The sequence below is a fragment of the Manihot esculenta genome, chromosome 13 (genome assembly GCF_001659605.2).
Source record: "Manihot esculenta cultivar AM560-2 chromosome 13, M.esculenta_v8, whole genome shotgun sequence".
Taxonomy (NCBI): domain Eukaryota; kingdom Viridiplantae; phylum Streptophyta; class Magnoliopsida; order Malpighiales; family Euphorbiaceae; genus Manihot; species Manihot esculenta.
Window position 1 is genome coordinate 32,586,577 of NC_035173.2, and position 22,273 is coordinate 32,608,849.

At 34.6% G+C, this 22,273-nt stretch overlaps 3 protein-coding genes and 1 pseudogene across 3 annotated transcripts; 1 reads left to right on the top strand and 3 right to left on the bottom strand.

Annotated features, from left to right (window-relative positions):
- Positions 1-1,463: 1,463 nt before the first annotated feature.
- LOC110630157 (DNA (cytosine-5)-methyltransferase 1) lies at positions 1,464-10,157 on the top strand. Its single transcript, XM_021777504.2, has 12 exons — positions 1,464-1,809; positions 3,212-4,721; positions 4,836-6,348; positions 6,485-6,649; positions 6,820-7,015; positions 7,125-7,236; positions 7,318-7,465; positions 7,551-7,748; positions 8,488-8,766; positions 8,859-9,020; positions 9,125-9,343; positions 9,888-10,157. Exons 1-12 carry the CDS (start codon positions 1,755-1,757, stop codon positions 10,038-10,040), a joined length of 4,710 nt encoding a protein of 1,569 aa, XP_021633196.1. The 5' UTR covers positions 1,464-1,754; the 3' UTR covers positions 10,041-10,157.
- A 1,383-nt stretch (positions 10,158-11,540) lies between these two features.
- On the bottom strand, positions 11,541-13,101 carry LOC110629285 (annotated as a pseudogene).
- A 139-nt stretch (positions 13,102-13,240) lies between these two features.
- Positions 13,241-15,725, bottom strand: LOC110629565 (cysteine proteinase COT44). The gene is made up of 4 exons (XM_021776590.2): positions 14,896-15,725; positions 14,090-14,325; positions 13,848-13,988; positions 13,241-13,762 (listed from the first exon to the last, which is right to left on the bottom strand). The coding sequence occupies exons 1-4, from the start codon at positions 15,368-15,370 to the stop codon at positions 13,490-13,492; spliced, it is 1,125 nt and encodes a 374-aa protein (XP_021632282.1). The 5' UTR covers positions 15,371-15,725; the 3' UTR covers positions 13,241-13,489.
- Positions 15,726-15,870: 145 nt separating this feature from the next.
- LOC110629564 (beta-1,4-xylosyltransferase IRX14) lies at positions 15,871-22,214 on the bottom strand. The gene is made up of 3 exons (XM_021776589.2): positions 21,180-22,214; positions 20,424-20,969; positions 15,871-16,520 (listed from the first exon to the last, which is right to left on the bottom strand). The coding sequence occupies exons 1-3, from the start codon at positions 21,911-21,913 to the stop codon at positions 16,292-16,294; spliced, it is 1,509 nt and encodes a 502-aa protein (XP_021632281.1). The 5' UTR covers positions 21,914-22,214; the 3' UTR covers positions 15,871-16,291.
- Positions 22,215-22,273: the final 59 nt, after the last annotated feature.

Here is a 22,273-nt window from a genome sequence, read left to right on the forward strand (position 1 = left end):
TTATTAAAATTTTTAAATTAAAATTAATTTAATAAAAAATAAATTATTTTATTAAAAAATACTTTTTAAATATAAATTATTTTTTATGAAATAAATAAAATATTAATTAATAAAATTCTTTACTGTAAGAATAAAAAGTGCTCTATTAGTATAAAACAAACGAGAAAATTTTATTAAATGTATGTTATGTATTTGGTCTAACTCATCAATCCAGCAAACTTTTTCTAGGTAAAATATCCACGAAAATTAGATTATATTTAGTAATATCCACGAAAATTTGATTATATTTATAAAAATTAGACAATCTTGATTCGAACTTATATTCTAAAATTTAAAAAAATAGAGTTTTTCAGTGTGAGTGCTGAGTTTCGATGGAGATAGTGAGAAATATATTTCTCATTTTTTATTCCTTTTTCTTTTGTCTTTATTTGCTAATAATCTCTAACAGCCTTTTTGTTATAGTGTCACTAGTCTCCATGCCAGCAAATTTCACTCTCCTTTTCTATTCCTTTTCCTTTTGTCATATCTTTTCTCATATCACATCATCGAATTAGATATCTGGACTTGCGGGTGATTAGGTCTGCCCCGCACATCTGAATAAGGGTCTGAAATGTTGAATAGATCGATCTGAAGAGTTTCACGGGTTTTGGGCCAGCTCAACTTTCTTGTGACTACCTTGTCAAAGGTGAATAAAGTACAGCGATTATCACAACTCAATTCATATTAAAAATATTTAAAATGTTCATGTTTAATTAAAAATTAATATAAATTATTTAAATTCATCCTAACCCAAATAAAATCAGAATATAGTTAGTTTATATATTTTAATTTTCAATTTATATAAAAAAATATTTTTTTATTAATAATTTTTATTTAAAAATTTAATATTTTTAGAAAATATTTAAATTTTAATTTTAAATAAAAATATAAAAAATTTATAAATATTATTATAAAAAATATATTTTTATTTAAATGAATTATTTATATAAATAGATTCGGATAGTAAATACTTATATATATATATATATAAAATTTAAATCGGATTCAAACCACAAAAGTATTAATTTTTAAATTCGAATCAAAATAAAATATAATTATAATTATTTAAAATTCATCCTATTAAAATTCCATCTACATTAAAAAATACCCGACTGCTTATTTAAAAAAATATATGTTTCATTAATAATTTTTATTTAAGATATATAATTAAGTTATTTTTTTTGAAGTCAATATATAATTAAGTTATTATATTTTTAAATTAAAATTTATGAAAAATATAAACATTTTAATTCATTATATAAATTGTTTGTATTATAAAAGTATAATATATAAAACAATTCATTTATATTAATTACACATTATGGAATTCTAATTTATATTAATTACACATTACCGAATTCTATTTTAATTGGTTTAGTAAGAATATCCGAATTTTTACATACTACCTTGACTGGTGTGCCCAGCTGCTTACCCTCCTGTTCGAAGAAAGGGTTTTGCTAAAAATGACAATGGGCGCCAAAATTTTCATTTTCCCGCTCACCCCTCTTTTTTTCTTACCATTCTTGGGATTTTATTTGAAATAAAAATGCATTATTGAGAGACTTGAGAGGCAAACAATCCCATTTGGCGAGTTTAGTCTAGCATCTTCCTGCTGTGGTTTGATGTATCTTTCTTTACCCGTTGCTGGGTTATTTTAGTTAATTCTAATTCAAAGATTCACAAGTAACAAGCCAGAGATTGTGTTCAACTGAAGAATGGGTTCTGCAGCGCTATTGGATTCAGTGGACGAAAATTCCGATTCTGAATCAGGTGCTGAGTAATTTACTTATCATTCAATACGTTCTTCTTATTTTCATTTTTTAAGTTTATTGATCCTAAATCTGTCAGCTGCTTTATGCTGTTGACGTTTTAGTATGATACAGGTGCTCTTTCTCTTTCTCTATCTCTATCTCTCGCTTTCTCATTATTGGTTTGTGTAGTTCAATTTATTACTTTGAACCAGTTGGTTTTAAAAGATTGTCTATTGAAACCTGAAAAGAGAATACTCATGGGCTGTATATGGTAGTGGCTTTAGCAATTGGGATTTTGAACCTTTGCTTGTTAGAGTACTTGTTGGGATACTTGTTGGGATTACAACTAAGGAAATTGAGAACCAGATGGCCTTTGTTTTATCTTAAAATAGTTTTCTACTTCGTAGGTTCTTTGTTTAATTTTTTTCATCTTATCTGGCTTTTAATTAACTCCTCTAGGAGATGCTTTATATGAGCAATATAATTCAAAACAAAATAATACTTATGGGGTTTTATTCACATGATCTGATGGTTTGCTGGTGATCTATTTCATGTTCTTCCTTTATTTATCAATAACAGAGGGCTGCCTTGTCTAGTTCTGCAACCGAATGCTAATGCAATGGAAGAAAGAATTTGTGGGAATGGTTGAAGCTCATGAGGGAAAATTAGAGATGGGAGGAAGAAATAGGGACACAATTAAAAACTGCAACTCACTAGAAAATATTAATTTCATTGAGGGTTAAAATTTTTACAACAAAAGAAAATATCACTCAAAACAAATATTCTCACCACTCACTACCACTCAGTTCTACTCTTTCACTCTTATTTGTCTCTCACACTCTGAGACTTGTTTTGCTCTCAAAAACTTGATCTGCTCTCAACTGAAGCTCTCAATTGATGCTCTCAACTCTTAACTTATGCTTGAAGCTCTCTCCTACGTGCCTTTTATAGGTTGTGGCAAGGCCACTTGCAATGGCTTTAAATGGGCCATTTAATGAAGCCGATGCAAGCTTCCTTCAAATGTTGTCTTTCTTAATTGAATCTGCAGCTTTTCTTTCTTTTTTTTTTTTTTTTTTTAAATTTGAATAATCATTACATACATTGCATTTATAATAGTGATGATTTTAATAGCTCGATCCATAATATGATATCTTTGTGATAGTATAAGCATGCCATCGCCAAAATTGTCTCAATCCTTTCCACATTTATTTTTACTCTTATGTAATTATTCTGGCTGTCTCTCTTTTGGCTATTGCGAAATTCAGACATGTTCAAAAGTGAATTTGTCATTTCTATATAATTATTTTTATTGTGTGCCTTTTCCTTTTGGTTTCTGATTTCAGTACTTTGGATGTCTCAGCATCCTTTTCAATTTGAACTTCCTGGTATATTTGTCTCATTGGACTTGTATTTGGTCATAGGAATGAAGAAGAACAAAGGAAAAACAAAATCCTCAGTTTCTAGTGCAAGCAAGGTACTAACTAGCAGAGAAAAAGTAAAAAAGCGAAATTGCTCTCATCGGAAGGAAGAGGTTGCTGTTTCCTGGAAAAGGCCAAAGCGAGCTGCTGCATGCACAGATTTTAAGGAGAAATCTATACATTTATCTGAAAAGATTTCTGTTCTTGAATTAAAGAACGATCAATTTGCAGATGAAGAGATTATAGCTATTCACCTTACACATGAACAAGACGAAGGTCGTCCAAATAGGAGACTAGCTGATTTTGTTGTGCATGATGCAAATGGAACCCCACAGCCCCTTGAGATGATTGAAGTTGATGATATGTTTATATCTGGTCTTATATTGCCTCTTGAAGAGGGTCCTGAGAGGGAAAAGGAAAAACGTGTTAGATGTGAAGGCTTTGGAAGGATAGAAGGGTGGAGCATTTCTGGTTATGAAGATGGCTCTCCAGTTGTATGGCTTACAACAGATATTGCTGATTATGATTGCCTAAAACCTGCAAGCAGCTACAAAAAGTTCTATGACCATTTCTTCGAAAAGGCTCATGTTTGTATAGAGGTGTACAAGAAACTGTCAAAATCATCTGGAGGGAATCCTGACCTCGCTCTTGATGAGTTGCTTGCAGGGGTTGTTCGATCAATGATTGGGAGCAAGTGTTTTTCAGGTGCAGCATCTATTAAGGATTTTGTCATTTCTCAGGGTGAATTCATTTATAACCAACTAATAGGATTGGATGAGACCTCAAAGAAGAATGACCAGAAATTTGCAGGCTTGCCTGTTCTTCTTGCCTTGAAAGGCAAGAGTCGCGAGCATGGAAACTTTGTACTGGCAAAAGCAGCAAGCTCTGGTGGGAATTTGATGATATGCCCAAAAGTTGGAGACACAGAATCAAATGTGCTACTGTCTAATTCATCCTTCAGTGGAGCCGAGGAGGATGAAGATGCAAAATTGGCAAGACTTTTGCAAGAAGAAGAGTATTGGCAATCCACTAAGAAGCAAAAGAAAAATCAGGGTTCAGCTTCATCAACAAATACAGTCTACATAAAAATAAATGAAGATGAGATTGCTAATGACTACCCTTTGCCTGTGTTCTACAAACATTCTGATGAAGAAATTGATGAATATGTGGCTATTGACAGTGATGAGCACATCATGGTCGACCCTGATGATCTTCCTAAAAAAATGCTCCATAATTGGTCACTTTATAACTCCGATTCAAGGTTGATTTCCTTGGAGCTTCTTCCTATGAAACCTTGCGAGGATATAGATGTCACCATATTTGGGTCAGGAAGGATGACTGAAGATGATGGAAGTGGATTCTGCCTTGATAATGGTACTGATCAGTCTTCCTCAGGGTGTTCAGGAGCACAGGATGATGTGGGCTTGCCAATCTTTTTGAGTGCAATAAAGGAGTGGATGATTGAATTTGGGTCTTCAATGGTTTTCATATCTATCCGCACTGACATGGCCTGGTATTATTCATGTTCTCTCATAATCATAAATGAACAGTGTTTTTTTCCTGTTGTGAATTAGTCATGAATTGTTTCTGATGGTGTTAAGTGTATGATTCCCCCCCTTGTTTTCAGGTATAGACTTGGAAGGCCATCAAAGCAATATTCTCCATGGTATAAACCAGTTCTGAAAACAGCCAAACTTGCGAGAAGCATCATTACATTGTTGAAAGAGCAAAGCCGAGTGTCCCGGCTTTCTTTTGCAGATGTAATCAGGAAAGTATCTGAGTTCAAAAAAGATGATCACGGTTACATTTCTCATGACTCAGCAACTGTTAAGAGATATGTGGTTGTGCATGGGCAGATAATACTACAGCTTTTTGCTGAATTTCCTGATGAAAAGATAAAGAAATGTGCATTTGTTGTTGGTCTTACAAGTGAGATGGAGGATAGACACCATACCAAATGGGTGGTGAACAAAAAAAAAATTATGCAGAAGATTCAACCAAATTTAAATCCGCGAGCAGCAATGGGCTGTACAGGCCCTGTGCTTTCCAAGAGGAAGGTCATGCAGGCAACAACAACAAGGCTGATTAACAGAATCTGGGGTGAGTACTACTCTAATTACTCCCCAGAGGATCTGAAAGAGGAGACCAATTATGAAGCAAAAGAGGAGGATTGCATTGAGGAGCAAGAGGAAAATGAAGATGATGCTGAAGAGGAGACTCCATTAATTTCAGAGAATACACAAAAGCCTTGCTTGGTGTCATCACGGACCAAATCAAACTATTCAAGGGATGAGGTACAATGGGATGGGAATCCTGTAGGTGTAACATATTCTGGTGAAGCTATTTATAAGTGCGCAGTTGTTCGTGGAGAGATGATTGCTGTGGGAGGTGCTGTTTTAGTGGATCTTAATGAATCAAATGAATTTCCTGAAATCTATTTTGTAGAGTACATGTTTGAAGCTTCGGATGGAAGCAAAATGTTTCATGGGAGAATGATGCAGCAGGGATCCCAGACAGTTCTTGGCAATGCAGCCAATGAGAGGGAGGTTTTCTTAAGAAATGAGTGTGCAAATTATGACTTGCAGGATGTCAAACAGGCAATTGCAGTGGAAGTTCGGAAAATGCCTTGGGGATATCATCACAGGAAAGATAATGACAATGCTGATAAAATTGATAGAGCAAGAGCAGAAGAGAGGAAAAGGAAAGGATTGCCACCAGAGTATTACTGCAAAAGTTTGTATTGGCCTGAGAGAGGTGCATTTTTCAGTCTCCCGCTTGATACAATGGGTCTTGGGTCTGGTGTCTGCTACTCTTGCAAAATAAAAGAAGTTAATATGGAAAAGGACATTTTCAAAGTGAACTCTTCTAGGACTGGATTTGTATATATTGGGACCGAGTATTCTGTTCATGATTTTGTCTATGTAAGTCCAAATCATTTTTCCGTTGAAAGGGAGACTGAAATTTTTAAGGGTGGAAGGAACGTAGGGCTGAAGGCTTATGTTGTGTGCCAGTTGCTGGAGATCATTGTCCAAAAGGAACTGCAACAAGCTGAAGCAAGATCCACCAGGGTTAAGGTCCGAAGGTTTTTCAGACCAGAGGACATCTCATCTGAGAAGGCATATTGTTCGGACATTCGCGAGGTAAAACTAAGGATTTTATGGCGTAATTATGTTGGGTCCCTAGCTTTTCTGTCACCATACTTTGCCTTGTATGCTTGTATATCACGGTGGCCATTAAATTCTGTTCTCTTATGAGTTTTATGGCTTAAAATTTCAGATATATTACAGCGAAGATATGCATCTTTTACCTGCTGAGGCTATCCGAGGGAAATGTGAAGTCAGAAAGAAAAGTGATATTCCTACCTGTAGTGCTGCTGCAACCTTTGATCACATCTTCTTTTGTGAGCATCTTTATGATCCTTCCAGAGGGTCCCTAAAACAGGTGACTGGTTTGCTAAATATTTTTAATCAGCTCGTAGAAAAATCATGAATTTAGTTTAAGTTATTTGAAGCCACTTCACATCTGCAAATTTATTTAATGATTATCATGTCTTGATAAAAAGACCTGGCTTCATGAGATGTAAATAATCTTCCAATCTCTTTTGTGAGAAGTTGCCAGCTAACATCAGATTGAGGTACTCAACTGGGAGTGAGGAAAGTGATGCTGCATCTAGGAAGAGGAAGGGTAAGTGCAAACAGGGTGAGGATGAAGGTGAAAGAGAAAGAGAAGCATCTCAAGAGAGAAGGTTGGCCACATTGGATATTTTTGCTGGTTGTGGTGGCTTGTCAGAGGGATTGCAGCAAGCTGGTGACTTTTCCTTATATCCTTATATTTTTCAATCTGAGTATGTTTACTCACATATGTACGACTGAAGAACCTGATGATTGATTATTGGTGCTTTCATTCAAAATTGCAGGTGTCTCAACAACCAAGTGGGCTATTGAATATGAAGAGCCTGCTGGAGAAGCATTTAAGCTCAATCATCCAGCGTCATTAGTTTTTATTAATAACTGCAATGTGATCCTTAGGTAAATGGTTGATTGTAATTTTAACTCTTTTCCCTGTCCTCTCTGTGAGTTTTGCTTGACAGCTTTTGGGTTGCATTGCAGGGCTGTAATGGAGAAGTGTGGCGATGCAGATGAATGCATCTCAACTAGTGAGGCCATGGATTTGGCTGCATCACTTGATGAAAAAATAATCAATGATTTGCCATTACCAGGGCAGGTTGATTTCATCAATGGAGGACCTCCATGTCAAGTATGTGAAATTCTGGCCTTTTTTATACCAACTCAATGTCCTAGTATTGAAGGATTTTACAAAGGAAGGTGGTCTTTCTTTGCAGGGTTTCTCAGGAATGAATAGGTTTAGTCAAAGCACTTGGAGTAAAGTTCAATGTGAGATGATTTTAGCATTCTTATCCTTTGTTGACTACTTCCGACCAAAGTACTTCCTCCTGGAGAATGTGAGGAACTTTGTGTCTTTCAATAAAGGACAGACTTTCCGTTTAACTTTGGCTTCACTCCTTGAGATGGGATATCAGGTAGATGTTACTATAAGTAAAATTATTATCAGTATTATTAAAGGCTGTGGTGAGGCCTCTTGCAAGAGGCAAGCACCTTTCCTCACCTGGCTTGAGGTGCGAGGCTAGGCGAAGCATCGCCCGGCTTTTCTTTTTGCTTTCTTTTTAAAGATTAAACCTTAATTCATATTTCTTTTTAAAGCAGCTGATTGAAGAATTTTAGGTACTAATTAAAGGATATATCCTCATAATTATGCTAATTAATTAGGGATTTATATCCTATAATTAAGCTAATTAATTAGGGATTTATATCCTATAATTAGGCTAATTAATTTGAGATGTATATCCTTATAATTATGCTAATTAATTGGAGATATATTACTAATTATTTAGCATATATACATATCTTAACTAATGAGGAAAAAAATAATATAATATCTACATAGTTTACTTCTAATATTCAAGTATGTTCCAATATTGAAAAATATTACATATTTATAATTAAATGTGCCTATAATTCAATTTAGGAATATATATTTTTATAATTGTACTAACTAATTAACTAATTTGGAAGGAATTAATACAATATCTATACATATATATCTATACGATATACATATAAATACACATATAGATGTTGCCTAGGCGAGAGAGGAGTGTGTCACCTCTCGCCTTGATAACATTAATTATTATGTAATTTGATACATTAATTTCTATAATTACCTGTGCAGTTATACTTGTATAACTTGTTTTTGCTTAGGTGAGGTTTGGTATACTGGAAGCTGGAGCATATGGAGTTTCACAATCACGGAAACGAGCGTTCATATGGGCAGCCTCCCCTGATGAGATTCTTCCAGAGTGGCCAGAACCAATGCATGTATTTTCTGGCCCAGAGTTGAAAATCATGTTGTCAGAAAATTCACAATATTCTGCTGTTAGAAGTACTGCTAATGGTGCCCCATTCCGTGCAATAACTGTCAGAGATACTATTGGTGATCTCCCAGCAGTAGAAAATGGTGCCTCTAAGACAAATATGGAGGTGTGTAAGATAACAAAATATGTTTCAAAATATCCTGGCATCAAGTAATAATGACATGCAGGATACATTATTCTTAATCTTTCGTTTTGCAGTATAAAAATGATCCTGTCTCATGGTTCCAAAAGAAAATTCGAGGGGACACAGCTGTTTTGACGAACCATATATCAAAAGAAATGAATGAGCTGAATCTCATTAGGTGTCAGAAGATTCCAAAACGTCCAGGTGCTGATTGGCGTGACCTTCCAGATGAAAAGGTACGAGTAGAAAATTGAGTTTTTGTAGGTTGTAGACTCCTGATTTTTCATTTTTCATATCACCTATTTTCTATAGATCTGATTTTTAGTGTTATGACATGCAGGTTAAATTGTCTACGGGACAAGTGGTTGATTTGATTCCGTGGTGCCTACCAAACACAGCTAAACGGCACAATCAGTGGAAGGGGCTTTTTGGGAGGTTGGATTGGGAAGGGAACTTTCCAACTTCAATAACAGATCCTCAACCAATGGGTAAGGTGGGGATGTGTTTTCATCCTGAACAGGACAGAATTCTTACAGTTCGTGAGTGTGCCCGATCTCAAGTAAGTTTAAATTTCTCAGTACGTTGAATCATTTTTCTGTTAAGCCATTGCTAAAACTACAACAGGAAGAAAAAAAAACCTTAATTCCAAAGTTGTTGGCATCTTTATAGTGATCCTTTTGGCCTTTTGTTATCTTTTTTCTCCACATCATATTTTAGGTCTCCTCTTTCTCACACCTTTCCCATAAACGTATTACATTTGCCTACTAGAGCATTAGCTGCTTTGCATTGAACATGACCATACCATTATTAATGATCCTCTCTCGTTATGGTTAAGCCACTAGAGATGTTTAAATGCTTTGATCTTCTGAGCTGTGATTTGGAATGTTGCATTGGAATAGACAACAAGTGGCTGCACGTGCTGATCCATTTGTACTCATTTGTTTGTACACATTTGTACAGACTTGTTGATCCATTCTACAATGATATAGACTTGTTGCCCCTCTAGAAATTTGTTTCTGTAAACCTCTTGATCCATCCGAAGTGGCAAGTTGTGCTACCTCTAGAAATTTGATCATCCTTTTTTTGTATTATGCTCTTATCAGGGATTTCCAGATGGCTACAAGTTCGCCGGTAACATCCAACACAAGCACCGGCAAATTGGAAATGCTGTTCCTCCCCCGTTGGCATATGCACTTGGGATCAAACTCAAGGAGGCAATGTACAATAAGGGTGCTCATGGGTTGGGTCAATTGTAATTGTAATATTTTTTATGTTTAGTTTATAAAATTAATTAGAATTTTTTGTTTTTTTATTATTTAGAATATAATATCTAAATTCAATTATTTTATTTTTATCAAATTTTTTTTATTAAATTTTTCATGATACTTTTTAATTGTGTCCTTGTTATTTTAGCAAAATATAAACAGTCGAATCATTTGCTGTTGAGACAAATGAATGGCTTCTCGTTTATATTTCATACTTAGTACGATATTAATTAGATAAAATATTTTAATAATTAATGAGATTTATATCAATAAAATGAGATAAATTGAATGAATTGATTTGTAATTTCTTCTGAGTTTGGTTTGACTTTAAAATTTAATCAAACCAACATTTCAATGCCCATCTGGTGGACAAGGGGCACAGACAGTGAGGACTTACAATTTAGCCAATTTTCGATGTAGAAATTATTGTCTCAGGCAGATCTGACCTTTGAGAAATGCACAATTTATCGCTTGGTAAAACAAATGAAAAGAGCACGCTTCCTCATTTCCCTTTAATTTTGGCAAACTGTTGGCTATATGGGCCTTTAGTCATAGTTCTAACAAGGTTGCGTGATTCACCGTAATTCTCAACTTCTTTTAGTCCCGACAAGGAAAAATAAATAAATAAAATTTTGCAAAATTATTTCTATTTTTTTATTTTATTGAATAAAAAATATAAATATTTATATTTAAATTTTTTTATAACTATTTATATTTAAAACTTTAAATTTTAAATAAGAAAATTAAATTTTTTCAATTTATCATCTGAAGTATTAATTTAATTTTAAAAAAATTAATACTAAATTATAATATGACCCCAAAATTTTATTTTACTAGAAAAATTCTTATAATGTTTACTTTTATTTCAATAATGTTCTTTTTATCATTTCTATTATTTATCTCTTATTTATATTTTTATATACATATAAAATAATAAATTAATAAAAATTTAAAATGTGAAATAAACAAAACTTTTCAAGTTAAAATATATAATATTTTATATTTTAATATTTTTATATGTTATATGCATAAAAAATATACACATAATTAATGTTGAGGATAGATTATTTTCTATTTGAAATAAAAAAAAATTCATAAGAATTTCACTGAATTGATTTCTTTTCAAATAATTTTCTTGTTTAAAATGATAAAATATAATTTTTTTTACTTAATAAATTTTTTATTTTAAAAAAATAAAATTTTATATAATTTTATAAAAATTTATTTGAATTCTTTTCTTAAAAAATAAATCAAAACTAAATTAGAGATTAATGAAATATTTTAATATATAATATTTATATATGACATTTTAATTCATTTGCAATAAATATCTATTGTATATAATTTATTTATTATTGTATATGATAAATATAAAATACATTTACTTTCAATGCAAAATTTATATTAAGAGACTACATTTTTATTAATAAAACAATATAAAATAATTTACCCTTCATTTTTTTAGATTTAATTTAATTCTTTTAACTATAATTATGACAAATTTAAAAAGAGTGGAAGCTGATTCTCTATCATTATCATATCTATTTGAATTGAATGCATGGTCCACGCATGGCAAAAATGGGATCACTTCTTGCATAACCAAGGTGCTTGAATCCTTCAGCAGCACCTCTGAAGAGTTCAAGCACAAAACAGCCATCAAGAACCATCATTTCAACAAATTCATTCCTGCTAAGATCACCAATGGAACCCTCATAACATGAACGAGCTTTTTCTTCAAGTTCTCCAATGGAATCCAGGAATATTTTTACATCCTTATTAGTACGCCTGAGGATGTGGTGTAGGGAACGCCACTTATGGCGGTCCATTTGGCGTAGGCGCCTCTTCCCACGGTGGTAAGGCCCCAAGGAGACAAGGGACATAAGCTTTGTCATCCTCTTCTCTCAGGTAGTGGGGGACTCTGTAGATGCACAGCTTTGCCTGCTGCATCATGGAGCCGAGCTTGTTCGACCTTTTCTCTGATGGATATCACCCACTCAGATTCAGAAGACTTTGTTTCCTCTGCAGTTTTCACCATCATCTTCTATCTCATTCTGCAGAGAATCAGAAGGTTTCTGTTGTTGATTTTGCAGTGGCTGCTCTGGAAATTCAAGCAATTGGGTACCTGTAGGAGATTTTGGGATTGCAGATTCAACTGTTTCTGAGTTTAGTGTGATGAGATACCAACTTAGCAGCTCTTTGTTGAACACTGCAACCATTTATTCTGAGGAAAAAGCAAAGCTAGATTTGATTTTGGTTGACAACAATTCTCCAAAGGAAATTCAACTATTTTAACTTGCAGGGAACAAACTCTTAATTACATAAAATAAGGATGTCTTCAAACATGATGATGTAGAAAATGTATTACTTTAATTGATCTGATCCAATTGCATGGCCCTCATGGGACTTTCTTTACCCTTTTGGAGCTCTACGTATCATATGTAACGTACGTATTTCAGTAGCAAATACAAAAGCTGGCCAAGCAAAATATCAAAATAGATCCACGTTGAGGAGGTTATTGAATCTTGAAGTTAATACAATCCTCAAACTAAGATACCAGTAACTGTTGTGATCCGCGTTATCTTATGGATTGAGAATGGAAAATCTTCTTGATACAATTCATATCTCATTCAAGTGAAAATCTTTTAACTAAATTTTATTGGTTTATTACTTATCACCAAGCAATAACTTGATTCTTACTTAATTAACTAGGTCAAACTAGTGACATAGTTATAGCTCAGTTATTACTTTAGATAAAAAGTGTCCAAGACCGATATATGATAAAAGACTCACCCGACCCAAATGAGTCAAGACTTTATTATTTGGTCAGCTATCAACACAGAATTAACTAAATTTCTACAAACATGGGATTTATTACTATTAACATCCAATTTTATGAATTAGGACAATCAATTTGATGTTCGTACATTATAAAAGCAACCAAGAAATCAACATTCAAAATAAATAACTTCTAAACAATATAAAAATATTTAATTACATTCTAAACTTGCCCTAATTCATTTTATTAATTTAATTATTAAAATGAGTGTGATTAGATACCAACTATTTCACTTTCTTTTTGTTGTAGCTATTATTCTCTTGGCGAAGAAGTCAAAGCAACTCCTAAGCGACATCACTGCTTCAATATAAAAATATAAAATAAAGCTTGAGAAAGCAATCAAGAAAATGCATAGTAGAGAGACAACTGCTTTTCATGTGCCTGATAAATTTATTTAATGGTTAAATGACATCCGTATACCACAATTTTCAGTTTTTTCCAGGTGCTGTTTTGCAAATACAAAGCTATATACAACAAATACAACAAGCCAAATAAACATAAACACCCAGTTCTTGCTTAGTACAGGACATTATAAATCAAGCAGCCATCATAAATTTGCACCTTTCAACTTATACCCTTGGCTTGAAAGAGGCAAGAGGAAGATTCAAGCGCTGTTGATCTTCTTCTCAGCAGGCTCAGAAGGTTGAGAAGGATTCTGGGTGTTCTTGATTGGATAAGAGGATTGCATTGCAATTCCACATTTGCCAGTGTATGTATCGATCACATTGCGCTGGATTCTGATATATCCATTTTCACCCCAGTCTCGGCCCCATGAATTCCTTACAATCCAGTAATCCATGCCAGTTTCATCTGTTCCATATCCAACAATGGCTACTCCATGGTCTAATGCTGACCCACATTCACCACTGAACACACCCTGATAAAATCTGATCCTTCAGCTTGTAACTTACAAATGATTCAACTGCAAAAAAAATAAACAAGAAAGTTTTGAAAACACTCACCGACTGGTAGAACTGTAAAGGCATTCCACTGGCTTCAATGGCGACACTGACAGGTTGATTTGCCACAGCTTTCTGCAAAGCTTTCTCGTCAAAAGGAATGACATCCTCAAACCCATCAATTGTAACAGCCTTATTATTCACCTGCAACAATCCAAAACGACAAAACCCAAGGTTAATTCTTATTTTGCCGATGAGATTTGGTTAAGTGATACTGGAATGTCCTCGGAGTTAAATGTACAAACCTTGACTGGATCACATGTGCCATCGACGGCGAGGTATGGATAATCTTGTTCGGTGTCAATACCGCCGTTTTTGAGGATGAACTGGAAGGCGTTGTCCATGAGGCCTCCATTGCAACCTGCATCGTATGTTCTGTCACAGTCTACTAATTCTTGTTCTGATAGTGAGATTAGTTCCCCTGTCACTATCTTGTTTATTCCTTCTACTGCAGCTATGGTTGAGAATGCCCAGCAACTGCCTGCACCAGTAGACAAAGTCATTGCAACTTTGTTAGGAATATCGAATGTGCCTGAACTTTATCTGATATTTTTCTGCAAATTACATTGTTCAACTTAAAGTTTTGTTCAAGTAAGTCTAACCTCTTTTTTCTTCTTCACCATATAAGAGAAAGATAGTTACATGGGCTGGGCTCTAATCCTGAATCATGATATGTACTAGCTCAACTTGTATCTGAGCCCAGGCTCAAACTTTATATTATATGGATTGAGCTGGCTTGTTTGTTTTTTACCCATTTCATGTGATGAATAAACTTGAGACTTTTCTCAACTATCTTTCAGCATATATGGCCAGCAAAATAACTACCATTCTGTGCCAACCAAGTGCAAGCTTGCAACTCATTTTCAATATCCCATAACCAAAAAATAAATGAATCTATGTAACGGAAGCAATCAGAAAAAATAAAAAATTCTGTGTTGGGATTATCAGTTCGTCCCACGTTTCTTTCCCTAAAAAAAAAAATCTTGAATATAGAAAATATACAAAGAACTAAATTAGAATATAAATGTGAAAGAAAGAATTGCTTGCTTACCACAACTTCCTTGATCTTTGATAGGATTAACAGCTCCTTCCTTTCTCCAATCGACAGAGTCTGGCAACTCATCAGTAGCCTTGAAAGCATACCTACGGCTGGGATTTTTAGCCTTGATTACTCTACGTTTTGGATCACTCTTTGTACCCAAGAACATAGCACGGTACTCCTCATTGGTAAGATCAGCAAACCTAGTCAATCCAACCTTGTAGCTACGGTTTTTAGAGTTATGTTCATCAATGAACCTCAAGTTATCCTTAAAGATCTCGAACCTCTCCTCCCTCTCCCCAAGCTTATTATAAGTTTTACCATGCTTTGAGAGCCACCAGTTGTACATGTTGATGATCTCGTTATCACTTCTCCAGCTTTTAGGATGATGATGATCGTTATACCTGATAATGGACATGTCCATAGCAGATGAGAGAGTAAAGAAGACAACGAAGAGAAGGGTTGATAAAGAGATGGCTAGAGCCATGTTTGAAATGAGCTAGCTAAAGGGGATAGATACTGAGTTGATGTGAAGAGAAATGATAATGGAGAAGGCTGTGAATATGAAGAGAATTTATAAAGGGAGAAAAAGAATTTACCGAAGGGGGGGTGGGTGGTGGAAGCTAAAGTCGTAGAAGTAGGAGTAAATGTCGATGGATGGCTTGGCGGGTGGCGTTTTGGTCAATGGAAATACAAGGCCAATCTCCAACCCGAATCCTAAGGTAATTGTAATTCGCAAGTTTAACCAGGAAAATGGATGATTGGCCGTTGAGACAAAAAGGTGCTCTTACCAGCTCGTCAAACTTGAACCTACCATGAGTAAGGTGCAATTGAGTAGCACGTCATTTGACCCCAAAATATCCATTACCCGAAAACTGGCCGCCTGTCCACAAAAATTTCACTACGTTTTGCTGAGATATTCAGATCTCTGTCACAAAATTCTAATTATCGATCAGATCAAGAATTACAATACAATCAACAACGTAGTTGTGCAATGAATGAAAATTTTATTACAATGCGTTTCGTTTCTACCGAATCCAACATCTGAACACAACTCTATATATATTCCTATTCAAAAGATTTACGTATAAAATGTGGAGCATTTCAGATACAAGATACTAGCTTTTTTTTTCCTTGGCAGTAGACGTGATATTAGCCCTTCCGTGAATCAACCTCAACATGTAAAAGGAAAAAAAGAGAATGTAAAAAAAATTGAAGTAATAGGTGGAAATCAAACTCAGACGAACATATCAACTGCGCTAACTGTAATAGCTGGCTTCTCAAATGCAGCTGCCAACCATCGAGATCGTGCCGGGTCTTTTGATCTATCAATGAAATTCCTAGATGGTTGAAGTCCTGCAGTCTCAAATTCACAAAGCAGTATATATGATGTTCTCACTTAAAAGTTTCAGTTTTGCTCAGAATGTCTTGCAGAAACCTGAGTGTCCACCACTTTTGCTTCATGCTTTCTCTTGCTTCTGCGTTTCGATCTGGATGACCGTGTTTTTGCATGCTTAACAGTGTGCTCTGGGATGCTAATCACTGCCTTTTCAGTAGCAGGTAGTTCAGGAGGAACATCTGGCCATGGTGTTCGTTTTGATGGGACCGTTATTTCCAAAGGTGGATCAATTATCCATCTGTAAGTGGCACAAAGTAGAAGTAAGAATACATGGAAAACTCATAAAACTAAAAGCAAAACACAGTTGTATACTAAAAATTATTATTGAATTATTTCCACCATAGTAACATTATGAAAGCATTCCAGAATTACCACATGGAGAAACTGGCATGAAACAATATCCAGATACCTTTTGCAGTAGCCAAAATAACAGTTGATTTCTATGAAAGAATGTAAAATGGTAACAAAGCTATAAACTTATGAACTTCTCAAATGATAAAGGTCTCTGCTTCTAAAGACTAACTAGCATTGTTCTCATGAAATGGCCAGTTCATTTCTAATGGGTTATGGCATGGTTATTTTGATGAAATAAACAATTAAAACCACGTTACTCTCCATTGTACTCTCAGTCATCAAGATACTTCTCCATTAACAGGAAAATACCTAGCATATGTTTTATTATTAGGCTATGGCCTTTAATATGATATGAGTAGTAATGACATTTACATTATTTGACTGTTGTCTCAAACGTCAATCTGTTGGGTCACTCAAAGCTGCCCAACTTGAGTTCATCCCGTTCCGTTATATTAGTAGAATCATTATGCTCCCAACATGTGCAATATGGTTTGAGATTTGGCTCCACCAAGGAAGGTGGTTAAACAAACAATAAGGCATTGCATGAGAACTTTAAAAATGCAATAGAAAGGAAAGGTTATGAAAGTAAAAGAATGTTAATTAACTCCCCTTTTTTTATTAGTAATTTTAAGAGGGTAAAAAGTTAATGGGTAGACTACTTGAAAACTTTTTACCATAGTCAACCCAAATGGATATTAGGAGCTAACAAATATAAATAACTTTTCTGTTACATCCCAAAAGAAAAAATCAAATAAGGATGAACTCCATTTTCAACCACCTGTCAACCCCTATAACTTACTCTCATGCATAATAGAACCCTGTTTAATCAACTTGCTAAATTTTATCTTTTTTCCTTTTAAGGGGAAAATAAAAGCAAAAAGCACTTTTTTTAGACAGCAAGATACAACTATCAAAATTTTCTTTTTTCAAAGAAGATTATTTGCAATTGCTTTTTTACTTTTCCACATGGGGAATAAAACATAGATATTTACCAAATATGCATAATTATTAGATATTCATTTTAATTTATAGGAAAATAAAAGTATGATAGAGTACTATTCATAAGGCAAAGCATTGAACCAAAAAATGCACAATAAGGGGCAGATGCAGAAATTTAGTCAGTAAGGGCAATATGTGCTAAGTTCAAGTACACAGGATATAAACAGAGACACTATACACGTATTCATAACATGATACAATACAAAAGATAAATATGAAATATGAAGAATAAAAGCAATAAAGCTTGTTAGAAATTTTTATATTTTTTATGAACTGTTGAATTTCCAATTTTGATACCATTGTATATGCATGTAAATGTTATCTAATGAGGCATTCATAATTTTTGTAATTAAACCTTTGAATTTTTTTATGGGAGTGAATTTAAGGGTAATGTATTTTTTTAGAGAAAGTTCTTTGTCAGAAAAATAAAAATTTTATAATATGCATAATTTTATTTCATTTTTTAAGTTGAAAGACGGGTATTATTGTCCTGTGAGAACAAACCTTTAAAAAATATTAAAATGAATAAATTAATCTAATTAGATGGTATTCTATTAATTCTCTAATTTTAGTAGAATTCTAACTAAAATCAGAAAAACTGAATTGCATATAGTTATCAGTACAATAATTAATTAAAGATTAGCGAAATTATGGGGTAAAACTAATAAATTTAGTGAGACAATATTAAAAATAACTCAAAACTTTATTTATTTGCAGAAAAATAACTTGTATTTGAAAAATATTTAATGTGAGAAAATATTTTCTAAGAAAATAACTTATTTTACATTGATTACAATTTTTAAAAAATAAAGGATATTGTATATATAGTGATGTTAATAAGATTCTCAAAGTTCAGGAAATAACTTATTCTTTTCAAAAAAGAAAGTCATTTTCCTTAATTATGATTCAATTTTTTAATTTTAACCAGAAAAATATTTTTCATTGACCAATTTCCCCAAGAGTTTCAAACATCAGAAAATATGGAAAATATTTATTAGAAAATAATTTACATGAAACAAACAATGCTTAAATATATAAAGAAATTGCAAGAGGGCAGAGGGCAAGCGCCCCCATGCTATAACCTCCTTGATCATATTTGAGTAGAAAGGCATCAATGGTATAGAACATTTTATGCAAGGCCAACACCTCATCTCCTAATTATCATTTCTCATACCACACCAAAAACAGACATATGCAAGACTAGAACAAAAATATTTTTGGAACCACAATCTCTCATTCTCTATATGCCCATTCCGATGTAAAACCCATATAAAATATAAGACCACCTTGGTTGTTTTAATCTCCTTAACATTCATAATAAAAAAAGATGTTGTATCAATGGAACATGAAACAAATATCCACACTTCTAATTCCAATGCCTCAGGTGAAAGTAAAAAAAGGGACTTCATTGCATTACCATCCTAATGTTTCTCAGTATCAGGTCTTCAGCAATGAATATTAGGCCTAGATGATACTGATAGTCAATGGGGTATCCTGCTCTCGATACATTAGAACCTTCCTATGTTAAAGGCACCTAAACCAAAAAATTTTATGATCCTGAAGTTCAGAGAATCATGCAATCAGCTAAGAATGATAATTCATTCACAATCCCCAAGTTCAACCCAGTCTCCTATAATAATAAATGATATCCACCTGGCATCATAATGACAACACAGCATCTATGCCCATACCTCCCAACATCTAGTATCACGAAAATTCACATTTTCACTCATCAATAATGTCACCTTTCATGGTCTATCGGGCAGCAGAGCATACATTTTCCATCTAAATCCTGAGTACCAAAACATCAAGTCTACAGCATGGCCAAGGCCGATTCAAGTGAATTTGGAGCTAATAAATATGTCTTATAAGAACTTCTTTCCAAGATTATCAAGTAGGTGCAGCATTGTACTAGTAGAATACAAATTTTAAAGCATGAATAAAAAGTGGAACTTTAATCAACTAAAAATTATCATGGTTATCAAGAATCCACTAAACGTAAAGCTCAAGCTTGTAGATGACAACTAAGAATAGTTTCAAATTTAATATCTCTAATAATGGCAGATTTACACCAACCAATATAATATGACGAGTTGGACACGTAAAGCACAGGTGGTTATCACCATAAGGTAAAGCTTTCAACATATCAACTATACTCCAAGGCCTTCATATTGTTTGTTCTTATTTCTTTTACTTTTCTGGCCCACCATGCATCTTATGGCATGGTGTTCAACAATGCATTACAAGCCTATCAATGAAGTCCAAGTAAAAGAAATGTCAACAACCAAGAGTTTGACTTCATACATCCCAATTGATCAATGTAGTGTACAATCTTCATGCACTTGTACATAAAGGATAAGTTCTGCTTCCCAGTACAACATCAATCCCCATAATGGAATACATCAACATATAAGTTGCTGTATGGAACTTTTTTAGGGTCATGTTTTCCCCTCTTTTTCCTTATAACTATGTTTTGACTGCTATTGCACTTTGTATGTCAAAAATGACCAAACTGGAGCAATTAGAACCTGTCACTTCTATAGACTATAAACTCAGAATAAGAAGAGAAAAGAGGACCACCATAAAGGTATTCCACACGAAGACCTGACTGATCTAACCAGTTCTAGGATTCAACTTTCTAAAAGTCATAATTCTAAAATCAAAGATAATAAACATTGAAACAAGCAATGGCAAAGGAAACTAAAACTAACAACCTTTATAAATAGGAATGTGTGGTATAAATAATAGCGGAAACATAGAAAAAAAATGCAAAGGATAAAATACTTACCCCGGAGGAAATTTACTATCACTACGAGCTTCAACACGGAGCCACCAAAGCAAAACTTGTCTTCCACAGCTTCCCAGTGGCTCCACCATAGAAGTGTCCGTCAATAGAGATAGAGGACTCTCTATATCCTCATCAACAGAATCTAAATCCTTCATCCAGTCAGGTTTATCTTCAGATTCCTTCCAAAGCAACCTTGAATTCACCACAAACCCAGCCCATTCCAGCTTCTGAGGCAGCACAGTTGCCCTATCATCAATATAGATTGCAGCCTTCCCCTCGTAGGGTAGAGAATTAAAGGTGTGCCAACCAGCCAACTTGTTAGATGCATTACAAGCAGGACCCTGAATGGGCATTGATGATCTTTTCTCAACATCCTCAACTGTAGCCGATGATGACTCATCAGCACCACCTGAATGAGCAAGAATCCCAATGGAAACAGCACCAAACCACTTCACGTTTTGGATCTCATCAAATAGGTCCATACTATGCATATTGCTATCATCAGCAAACATCACTATCCCATCTAGCTTCTGCTCTCTCACAATTCTGCTTCACCATATAAGCAAATTTAACCGCATCAACACGACGCAATCTAATAATGGCAAGACCAACAAATATAGTCTTGCACTAGATTTGCTATTCAATTCAAAATTCGCTTACTTAAATTGACCTAGTAACCTTACTTTGAAATCCAAATAGTAAAGAATGCGGAATCTAATGCTAAAATTAAGGAAGCAAACAAGAAAGAAATTCTACCTCAAAGCATGAAGCCGCATTTTGGCTTCCAATTTATGCCGTCTCTCCCACGAATTCGGCATTCTCTGGTTCAATCCAACATGAATAGTTTTAACTCCCGATTTGGCGATGATCGAAGCGGTCTCATTACTCACTCCACCGGCTTCCACCACGATCCAGACGACGTCATAAGGGACCAGCATCAGCGAGTGCATAACACCGGTCAAATGCAGCATCTGAAAAGTCCGTACATAAGTCGGCGTAACCGCGATAACAGTCCTAGGACTCTTCACACCAAACTGATTCCTCTGCTCTCTCTGAACTCTCTCAATTATCTGATGAGCTCTCATAACTTCCGCAGGGTTAGGATGGGGCCAAGGCCGGATCCGGATCCCATGCCGGCCAACAACCACTCTAGAGCTGAGGGTTTTGTTAAGTGCAGGCAGTTCGGTGTTAACAACCGGATTAGAAGGAACATTAAGAGGATTAGCAAGGTCAACAGTGGAGGTAAGCTGACGAAAGGGCGGGCCGTAGAGATTAGATGTAGAGGTGGAGAAAAGAAACAAAAAAACTAAACGAGAGAAACGGAAACCTAAAACGAGACTAATAAGGCAGCAAACACCATGGAGAAGGAGCCAAAAGATAGCTGCCGGAGATTTGATAGCACCTTCAGAAGACGAATCTAAAGGAGCTGATCCTCTGAAGCTGGTGCTCCGGCGGTTCATGTAGCTCTGCTGCAACGCCGAGAGCTTCATTTGGATATCTTCCTCTTGCTCTCTAAGCTAGCGCCAGAGAGAGAGAGAGAGAGAGAGAGAGAAGAGAGATGGGAAGGTGAAGAGGAGGAGGTGAGGAAGGAGAGGGTATTTGTTGAGTTAGTTTGAAGTCTTGGTGTGGTTGGTTTGTTAAGGCGTAAAATTAATCAAAAGGATTTCTTTGAATTCACGAATCCATCGCTTTGCTTATTATTGTCTTCGGTGCTGCTCTCTCTCTCTCTCTACTGTCATTACGCGCAGAGACCGAATAGAGAAGAAAATGACGGAGAGAGAGGAAATTGTCCATAATTTAGGACAGCTAAAAGAAACTCAATTTGTTTATTCTAATTAATTACAGTTAAG

Excerpts from the sequence above, each read along its gene's own strand:
- LOC110629565 (XM_021776590.2), bottom strand. The coding sequence starts at position 15,370 with ATGGCTCTAGCCATCTCTTTATCAACCCTTCTCTTCGTTGTCTTCTTT. Across the intron at positions 14,326-14,895 it reads CAAAGATCAAGGAAGTTGTG|GCAGTTGCTGGGCATTCTCA; the intron begins GTAAGCAAGCAA and ends CTACTGGTGCAG. Across the intron at positions 13,763-13,847 it reads CTTTACAGTTCTACCAGTCG|GGTGTGTTCAGTGGTGAATG; the intron begins GTGAGTGTTTTC and ends AGATTTTATCAG.
- LOC110630157 (XM_021777504.2), top strand. The coding sequence starts at position 1,755 with ATGGGTTCTGCAGCGCTATTGGATTCAGTGGACGAAAATTCCGATTCT. Across the intron at positions 6,349-6,484 it reads ATTGTTCGGACATTCGCGAG|ATATATTACAGCGAAGATAT; the intron begins GTAAAACTAAGG and ends TTAAAATTTCAG. Across the intron at positions 9,344-9,887 it reads GTGAGTGTGCCCGATCTCAA|GGATTTCCAGATGGCTACAA; the intron begins GTAAGTTTAAAT and ends TGCTCTTATCAG.
- LOC110629564 (XM_021776589.2), bottom strand. The coding sequence starts at position 21,913 with ATGAAGCTCTCGGCGTTGCAGCAGAGCTACATGAACCGCCGGAGCACC. Across the intron at positions 20,970-21,179 it reads ATGCGGCTTCATGCTTTGAG|AATTGTGAGAGAGCAGAAGC; the intron begins GTAGAATTTCTT and ends ATGGTGAAGCAG. Across the intron at positions 16,521-20,423 it reads GATAGTAAATTTCCTCCGGG|ATGGATAATTGATCCACCTT; the intron begins GTAAGTATTTTA and ends TGCCACTTACAG.